Consider the following 10,000-nt stretch of genomic DNA (forward strand, 5'->3'; position numbering starts at 1 on the left):
ATATCCCAAATTCTGTCTACAATATTTACACCCCCGGTATAGGGGTGTGTATAGGTTTCGCTCGATGTGTTTGTTTGTTTGTTTGGGTGTGTGTTTGTGTTCGCATATAGATCTCAAGAATGAACGGACCGATCGTCACCAAACTTGGTGAACAGGTTCTATACATTCCTGAGACGGTCCTTACAAAAATTGGGACCAGTCAAACACACGGTTAGGGAGTTATTGGTGGATTAAGATTCTACAAGGACTTATAGCGGGACATATTAATGGTCAAAGGGAAATAACCTTCTCAGTTGGTGGCAGTGAGAATGGTTATTTCCCTTTGACCAACGGGGGTGTTTTTCCTACCTCGGAGGAATTTCTTGTTTTATTCATTTTCGATCAATACGATCGTCCCCCATCCCCACCCGCGCCCCCACCCCAACAAAAAATGAATAAATATAATGAATAAATAAATAAATAAATAAAGTAAAAGCAATATATAAAGTAGGATTAACCAATGTTTACGAGAGAAAGCTTTAGAAGGGACTTTGGAGGACAAACACCTCCCTCCTCCAGCCCACCCACACCATTCCTGTTGACAACGTAATTATATCTCTGTATCAACCCAGCAACATAATCCCCACCTTAATATTCTGGTGTGTCCGAGCTGCCCACTCAGTCCCATCAGGCCAACAACGTGTATCGAAAACAAACAAATTAAAACAGGAAACAACTAATGAGAACATGCGCACATACACGTGCAGAGAAAGAGAGAGAGAGAGAGAGAGAGAGAGAGAGAGAGAGAGAGAGAGAGAGAGAGAGAGAGAGAGATACGCTTTGACGCTTTGACGCTTTGATGGTTTAATAATAATAATAATATGGGAGATTTATTGGGCGCTTTACGTTCTCTAAGCGCTTTACAATAAAAAAAAATATGAAAAAAAACATACATAATTATACATACAAAGCAAAGCAAAAAAGCATGTGCAGCAGCATTCAGCACACAAGTGAACAACGAAACACTACATCAATACAAGCTGCAAGCATAATAACACATGCAAAACATTCAAACATTCAAACACCTGATCAAAAATGCACCATATTGAAATAAAATTAATCAAAATACTGTGTGAAGAAGTGTGTTTTAAGGTTTGATTTGAAGGAACAAAATGTTTGGCAGTGTCGGATAGAGTAAGGGAGAGAGTTCCACGCAACGGCAGCAGAGTGGGAGAAGGCTCTCTGGCCGTGCTGTTTGCGACTAAAAGAAGATAGACGAAATATTCTAGTGTCTACAGAGGAGCGGGGGGATCGTGAGGGTGTATAGAGTGTGAACAGGTCAGACAGGTAGGATGGGGCTGATCAGGAGGAGAGTTGCGGGTACTTTTTTTGTTTTAGTTTTTTAAACTATACTTTAAAGACTTTTTTTCCCTTAATGTGTGTGTGTTTGGCTGACTTGGGAGTATTATTCCTGCTGTGACTTTGTTTCATTGATTCCTTATGGAGAAAAGATACAAGTTGGCTTATTATTATGATATTGAATATAAAGTATGATCTTCAGACTGTTGTTTTGTCTTTTGTTGTGAAAATGTGTGATTGAGTGTGTGTCTGTGAGGTTCGAAGTATCGGTCAAACATATGACGAAGACATGTCATTCATACAGTAAACATATGACATATAGCAAACAATATCATTTGTTTCATGGCAACCATGTAATTTGCATATGCCAATGTCATTTGTGATATGGCAAACAAATGATGTTCAAATGTCAATGTCACTTGTAATGTGGTGTAAATGAGGTTTCCATATGACAATGTCACTTGTGATGTGGCAAACTAGTGTTTTTGACATGTCATTTTCACCTAAAATCCATATGGTAGCCATTCCAAAACCATTTGCAATTTATCTATGACTGACATATGGTTTTACTATATGATTTTCACATGCCATGTCATATGTTTATCATATGCTGGGCATATTTCTCTGCTGCCTGGGGAGCCAGATATTATTTTGTAGAAGATACAGCAGCACTTATATTGGATTCTCAGCTCTACAGGGAGCCAATGAAATTTCTTTAGCAAGGGGGAACAGGACTGGGACCGAGGGGCTTTGCAGACAAGCCGGGCTGCAGAATTTGGAACGCGCTGCAAAGGTTTAATGTCTTTAGCTTAACAAGCCATATCGACCTAAACAAAAAGCAAAACACACACAATCAAAAATACATAAAAACAACAACAAAACAAAAAAGTTGTGTGTGGGGGAATCGGACGAAACGAAATGATCGAAACGACCGCGGTATGTACAAGTGATGAATATCATGGATAACCATGTTATTGTTCACAGTCCAGTATACTCGGTCTGTTATCAATTATAATTTGCACGCGAACCGTACGCGATTTGGTAACAGCCATGTCCGTATGTGGGCCAGATCACACTGTAAGTCCGACACTTTTTCCAGTCGACATCTCACGAATGCTTCGACTCATGGCACAACCATTTAGTCTGCTTGTCGCCCAACACGGGCCAGAGAGAGAGAGAGAGAGAGAGAGAGAGAGAGAGAGAGAGAGAGAGAGAGAGAGAGAGAGAGAGAGAGAGAGAGAGAGAGAGAGAGAGAGAGAGAGAGAGAGAGAGAGAGAGAGAGAGATAATGACAATTCTTTATTTTACGAGGGTAACAGAAGAAGCATTGTTATTCTTTTTTGCATCTGGCCCTCAAATTATGTGTCAGAAGAGAGAGAGAGAGAAAGAGAGAGAGACAGAGAGACAGAGAGAGAGAGGGAGAGAGAGAGAGAGAAAGAGAGAGAGACAGAGAGACAGAGAGAGAGAGGGAGAGACAGAGAGAGACAGAGAGACAGAGAGAGACAGAGAGAGAGGGAGGGTAGAGCTACATAGATAAACAGAATTCGGGACAGACTACTAATACCATCAACGCAATTCCAATTCCTTGCAAGCAGCTCCGCCCTTGGTCATTCAACACGTCCCATGACATATTACCCTCTTGACCTGTTTGGTCAGTCTTCGATCTCGCTGACCGTATCCAGCCTCCCCTAACAAGCATACCAATAAAGTCAATCCTCGGCCATGCCTTGTACCGTTTTCAGCCACGCCCGTAACAAGTATACAAACGCAGTCAATCTTCGACCACTCAGCATACCGTTTTCAGCAGCCTCTGGAATGGGTACACAGTCCCTTAGCCTATCGGTATATTGTTTCCACTCCGATACCGATCAGTATTCCTCTTGCGCGCTGTACCTTCCTGCCCTCAATCTGTGACTTCCCAACCTCTTGTGGAATGTCTTCTCTCCCCCACCCCCATTGGTGAGACCACTTGCCCGGCTTGTTCACAGTTTCTCTTGACGCTTCTCCCAGTCATCCGCTGTTCTCCTTAGGGACCTACTCGCTCCAGACCTGCATGTTAGCGAAAGACAACTCCAATTAGTGTCAGGAGTTGCTTCCCTTGCCCCTTCAGGAGTTGCTTCCCTTGCCCTTTACCTCCGGCTCCGCGAAGAGGCTATGGAGACGCTTCAGACAGTGACGAATACGATTTCTCGACGTTTTGAAACTCGTTGAAAAACAGGATGCTAGTGGAAAGTCGTTGAGAAGGATGTAGCGATGGTGATGTTCTTTTCTCCATCCCTCTCTCCTCGGGTGGGCTGGTGTTGCAGTTACAAGATTTAACAGTGGAAAGTCTTTCAATAGCATGATGCTGTACGGCTTCTCTGGTTTGTCTGGGGGGAGGGGGCGTTTCGGGGGCAAAGAGGGGGGGGGGAGGTAGGTTGGCACTTAGCCTAGAACACCTTGGGCCGGAGATAGGAGAGAGGGGAGTGAATTTTATTGTAGGGGGGTAGGGGGTGTTAACAGCACCGCCTTCTTGTCTTTGTTGTCAATTTTCGTTTGGATTTCTTTTTCAAAAGAAGAGGCAGGCGGCATTGGTAACCAGCCCAGAAATAAGTAATATCATTTGAAAGAAGAAAGAAAGGCAGCCAACATCAATGCAAAGCAGGTCTGAATACTTGCTGAATTTTAACTCCCAATAAAAAGTGACCTGTTTTTTGCCCCACGCAGTCTTGGAAAGGGCCTTAACCCTTTGTGCTGTCGAAAGAGCTTTGTTTGCATGTATTCATTTATTCACTGCGGTTAACTTGATTCAAAAAAGAAATGTTGTACGGTTGCTGTTTCCAGGCGGGAAGCATTGTGCATTTTTAGAGTCAGGAAACGAACGTTTCTGTGAAGGAAATTTGATTACCATACTATTGGCATTTTCACCCAGAACTTTTTGATCGTGTTTTAGCCTCACCTTCAACTGCTGTGTCGGATCAAGCGAATGAAACATGCAGTTTCAGCACAACATTCTTTAAAGATGTACTGATATTGCGAAGAAAGTCAGCATAGTGATGCTGATATCTTTCCGACGAAAAACATGTGATTGTTTTGTTTGTTTTTTTGTTTTTTGGTTGGTTGGTTGGTTTTCTCCTGAAATTTCGATACTTTCATAGTAAGTGTATGATCCGCCTGACATTGTGTCTATTTTTTTCTGCCTCTGGCATGGTTCACAGATAACACGTTTACTTGAAATACGTTTAAGCCCTGGAACATTTGTTTGTTTGTTTGTTTCACACAAGACAGAAGTGGCAGCACAGGCTTCATGTCTCACCCAGTCACATTATTCTGACACCGGACCAACCAGTCCTAGCACTAACCCCATAATGCCAGACGCCAGGCGGAGCAGCCACTAGATTGCCAATTTTAAAGTCTTAGTTCGAACCCACGACCTCCCGATCACGGGGCGGACGCCTTACCACTAGGCCAACCGTGCCGGTGTAACACGAGAAAATTACTCCCACGAGATTTTTACTCCGGAGTAAACATTTCGTACGAAAAAGTTACTCCCTTTACGAAAAAAGCACTCCCCCATTACACGAGAAAATTACTCCCCAAGACAGGTGAGTTCCGAATAAACATTTCGTACAAAAATGTTACTCCCCTGACGAATCAATAACGAATAAATTACTTCACCCCAACACAAGCAATTTAACTTCCCATGCCAGGTGTACGAAATTTTTACTCCCTTGTCCCCTGTTAGTCTTGGTGGTGGAAGGGGTGGAGGGAGGGTAGCGCGATATTCGTGTGCGCGAGATCACTTATTGGCATTATCCCTTCGCCCGCATCCCATTTTTGCGTACGAGATTTTTACTGGAAGTAAAAAAAATGGGGAGTAAAAATTTCGTGGAGGGAGTAATTTTTTCGTGCCTTGGGGAGTTCTTTTCTCGTACGAAAAGTGTACTCGGAGTAAGAATTTCGTACAAAATATTTACTCCGGAGTAAATTTTTCGTGGAGTAAAAATGTCGTGTTACACCGGTCCCTGGAACATTGCTTCAAGTATTAGTGACACCTGAGCTCTCTCTCTCTCTCTCTCTCTCTCTCTCTCTCTCTGTATGTCCATGCATCCTACGTCAGAATTAGTTCAATCCCTATTTGGAACTGAACCCAACAGCTTCTAGTAATTGTAAACTTTTCTCCACTGCGTAATACGCAGGAAAGGAACAGCATCCGATCAAGAAATGAACAGCCAGCATTGTACAAGTATGGAAGAGAGCAGAATCTCAGTGTAATTACAGCTATCTGTATTTGCCACGAAAACCGGAGACATATATGACAAGAGGAGAGAACTCGCCACTTTCTCTCTTCACTACTTGAACAAAATTTGTGTTGAAAAAAGGAGTGCAAACAAGTTTTTATTTAATTTTTCTTTCTGTTTTGTTGTTGTTTTTTTGCTGGGGGTTGGAGGGATCGAGTGGTCGTTTTTATTTCTTTGTTAGTTTCTTCTCTTTTTTCAGAAGGGGATGGGGTGTAGGGGGGGTGGGGTGGGGAGAAATTGAGGGTGAGAGGCTAGACGCTTTTCTACGCTTGTTTTTGAGTGTGTTTTTTTGTCAACGTATAGTTTTCTTCAGGCTTCCAGATTTACAAGTATTCAAAAAGGAACATCCCTGCTAAATATGGCTCGTTTGCACAATAGGCTACTATGTCGAAAAAGTACCTAAGAATATATATGAAAGTCGATCGAGATTGACGTCATCATATTCTTTCGCACCGTCGACACGTGAATGTACCGGTGATGACGTGCACGGTGGGGATGCAACCTTTGTGTCGCATGAGCGAAACTCTTGTTTTTATACGCCGGTCGATCGAAGTATCCCACTGCTTAATCCTTACGGTAGCAATACTGCCCTAATTAGTATACTAATACTACAGTAATTGAGCCCAAAGCATCATGTAGCGAGCTTCGTGAAGAGGACTCCGCGATGTCGACTTCATCCAATTAATATTAAGGATGAAGAAGTGACATACTTCAATCGATCGGCGTTTGATAAAAGCAATAAAAGAAAGTCGGATTTGTTTCTTGTTCTTTCTTTCTTTCTTTCTTTCTTTTTTCTTTCTCTCTTTCTTTCTTTCTGTCTTTTTTTTTCTCTCTTTCTTTCTAACATTATTGATGGATCATTACTTCAACAAGATTACACAGGTAAACACACGTCAAAAGTCGGTCTGTCCCAAATCTCAGGAGAGAAAAAAAACCACTCTCTTGTGTGCATGTATGTTCCTAATGTGCAAATACAAGAAATATTGGCACAGCGGAAGAAGCAGATCACGTGATATACTGCCATACTCTTTATTGTTGGTTCTATGGCGGTAATCAGCATCGTATTAGTCCGCGGCCTGAGGTCTTTTGCCTCAAAGTCACGCGCGCAAGGAGGTGTGTGTAGATCTTATTATGAGTTATTCTTCGACAACAAACATTAATTAGGGCCCTTAATGTGTACCACTTTTTGTTTCATGCTGATAATTAGCTTTCTTTGTTGCAAAGAAGTTTTATTTTGTGTTTGGTAGTAGGGGAAGGTTGCCTAATATGGACCACTTTTTGTTTCATGCTGATAATTAGCTTTCTTTGTTGCAAAGAAGTTTTAGAGCGTGTTAGTTTTGATAGACATTCTGCAAAAAAATAAATACAGAAACATTCATAACTGGTCCATATTAGGAACCTGGGTGCCTATTTTAGGGGAAAAATAAGGATACATATCTACACCGTTTTTACGTCAGACTCTTCCCGAGGAACGTCCGTGTTTGGATCAAGTCTCCACTTCGCGTCTGAGTGTGTAATATATCTGTAGTTTTACTTTTAAATACAGAAACACACCATTCCCCACGCGTAGGGAGTATATTCACCGTGCATAAAGCACGCTAATCATCCGTCACAGAAGCTATTCATGATAAAATGTCAAGTGCTAATCCGTCTGTCTTTACGCCACAAAGGTCGTTCCGCCCCCACAAACAAGTCTTTAGCTATAATCGCGTTTGCAAAATAATAGACACTCCCTAAAAGGCAAACTCAACAGAAAGTCACAGAAGGTACTCAAAATGAAAGTGCAAGCTAGTGTGGAGTGTGTTCTTATGCCACGTAGGTTCTTCCGCCCCTATACACAAGTCCTAAATACCTCATACTAATGGCCGCTGCTCATTAAACTGTTTGAAGCCTGCATTGTCAAGCCTTCGCGACCGGAACTCTCCGCACAAAGGCGGTAGGTGAGTCTAACATCCGTTTCCGTTCTCCGAATTCCAAGGCAGACTTGATTAGGGTATTAATTAGCGGCCAACTTTCAAAGCTGTTGAGCGTACGCGTAACAAATAGTAGTACGTGGAAGAGTCGTGTTTGTCTGGGTGTGTAATAGTGTTAGTCAGTGTGTGTGTGTGTTAGTGTGTGTGTGTGTTAGTGTGTGTGTGTTAGTGTGTGTGTGTGTGTGTGTGTGTGTGTGTGTGTGTGTGTGTATGTGTGTGTGTGTGCGTACGTGCGTGCGCATGTGTGAGTGTGTTTGTGAGTATGTTTGTGTGTTAGTTTGTGTGCATGCGTGTGCGTGCATGCGTACGTGCGAGCGTGCGTGTGAGTGTGTGTGTGCGTGTGTGTGTGTGTGTGTGTGTGTGTGTGTGTGTGTGTGTGTGTGTGTGTGTGTGTGTGTGTGTGTGTGCGCGCGTGCGCGATTTCTCGCAGATTAAAACGTTAAAGTGACGGTCTGTTTGAAACAGATGGATAATGCAATCATCCTAGATTTGAAAGTGACAAAGTAATTGTTTAAAAGCACCTTTTCGCTACGAAAACATGCCCAAAAACTGTTTCTCTATCGCTCGGTTTTTCTCTTCTTGATAGCACGCCTGTATTGATGGGATTGAAGGCGTGAATGTTTGGTGTGATGGACGGGGGGGGGGGGGGGGGGGGGGCTGTTTGTGTCTAATTGTCCGTGTTTACAGGTAGCTAATGTGTGTATGTGTTGTCTAGCATTGTTTCACTTGAAGAGAATGTGCTGTTGTTGTTGTTGTTGTTGCAGTTGCTGTTGTTTTGTTTGTGATCCGTGTTCCAGGCTTATTTTTTATGATGTTTGAATTCCTTGCACTCAGCCCCAAAAAAATCCTTCCGCACTCGTGCACAGGCATATTCTTCCCTTTCCAACACACACACACACACACACACACACACACACACACACACACACACACACACACACACACACACACACACACAAGTTTAAAAAAAAAGTAAAGTAAAAAACACGACATCCTTCAGCCCAAGAAGAGGGAGACACAAACTCCTACTCTACACTCTTTAACTCTCCTTGCTAATTTTCCTCTATTCTCCGCCGTCTGTTTCAGGCCGAGGCTGAGATACACATCTGCGCCGGAAGCGACTAAGATTTGGAGGCTTCTGACCGGATGTGAGAGGCAGGTGCCGAGACTGGCTGGGCACGCCGAGACCAGCAGCTTTAGCGGCCTTGAGAATTCATTATAGTCATTGTTTCCTTGTTTCCGGCGGTCTACTCACCATCCGCCGCTCTACTAGCGCTGCGCTGGCCATGTTTAGCTTCAGACTCTTACCGCCACGAAAATCAGCTTCTAAATGGATCCAAATGACTAGAACAGGACACTCGAAGTAGGCTTATTTTCCCGAGAGTGTTGCCACATGCTCTAATAACTGCTATTAGCAATTAGCCGCTGCGGTCATTTTCGAAGCATGTTTTAGTAGCGGTAAATTATTTTCGCGGGCGTGCTGTTCCTTACAGGTTGTTATGAGACATTTGTTGCTTTGATTTTTTCTTTTCTTTTTTCCTTATTTTTTTTTTTTTTTTGCGTGTCAGGCTTAACAGAGTGGGGTTGTTCTCCAGGAGTCATGTTTCCCCCCGCATTTTTGGAATGACAATGTGGCCTCTTTCCCTCTCTCCCCCCCCTCCCCCCTCACCCATTCAAAACCAATTATCCCGGATATCTGCTGCCCACTGCCTACCATCCCATCCTCCTCCCATACCCTCCCCGCTGGAATCATATCCTCTCCTCAACAGGCAACCCCGAGCTCATCGTAATAGCTTACCAATTTACCGGGTGAAAATGTTGTCCACGTCAGAAATAGCGTTGTTTTTGCAGGGTATGTCTTGTACGTCAAAGTTTAAAGTGCTATTCTGACCCTTCTGTTAAGAACATACATACTATTGAATCTGCGGTTATTTCCCCTTCTACGAAACTCCTGAGTGTTCCCCCTTTTCCTCGTCGTTGTCTGTGTGAGTGTTTCAGGGATTATGCTCCACATTGTTGAGAAAATATAATAATTATGTATCGTTAAACCTCTATGCCCATTTTGTTCGCCACCCCTTAAAAGGAAACCCCACTTTTCTCATCTTTTCATTGGTCAAGGGTCTGTTCCGTGTGTTGTCCCTATCATCGTTTCTCTAAATTTGTTCCTTACTCGCCCCTCTTCCCCATCTCCTTCTTGCTTCCCCCCCCCCCCCCCCCCTACCACTCACAATTCAGTACACAGTATGTGTACCTCTCCTACAATTCTGTTTTTTTCCCTGCCCCTTCCCCTACTCCTTCTACCCTCCCCTACTCCTTCTACCCTCCCCTACTCCTTCTACCCTCCCCTACTCCTAATTCAGTGCACACTCTGTGTACCTCTCCTAGAACACTCTTTTGTATCTACTGCTTC

The 10,000-nt window shown here is 43.3% G+C and overlaps 1 protein-coding gene across 1 annotated transcript in view; it reads left to right on the forward strand.

Moving 5' to 3' along the window:
• The window catches only part of LOC138981808 (cerebral peptide 1-like), a 64,140-nt gene that overhangs the window by 52,414 nt on the left and 1,726 nt on the right, over nucleotides 1-10,000 (forward strand). Inside the window, exon 2 of the mRNA XM_070354885.1 lies at nucleotides 8,677-10,000. This exon is cut by the window's right edge and continues 1,726 nt beyond it. Within this exon, the coding sequence (XP_070210986.1) occupies nucleotides 8,677-8,715 (39 nt within the window). The 3' untranslated portion in view covers nucleotides 8,716-10,000. The remainder of the gene's footprint in view (nucleotides 1-8,676) is intronic.

This window comes from Littorina saxatilis, linkage group LG12, assembly GCF_037325665.1.
Source record: "Littorina saxatilis isolate snail1 linkage group LG12, US_GU_Lsax_2.0, whole genome shotgun sequence".
NCBI lineage: Eukaryota > Metazoa > Mollusca > Gastropoda > Littorinimorpha > Littorinidae > Littorina > Littorina saxatilis.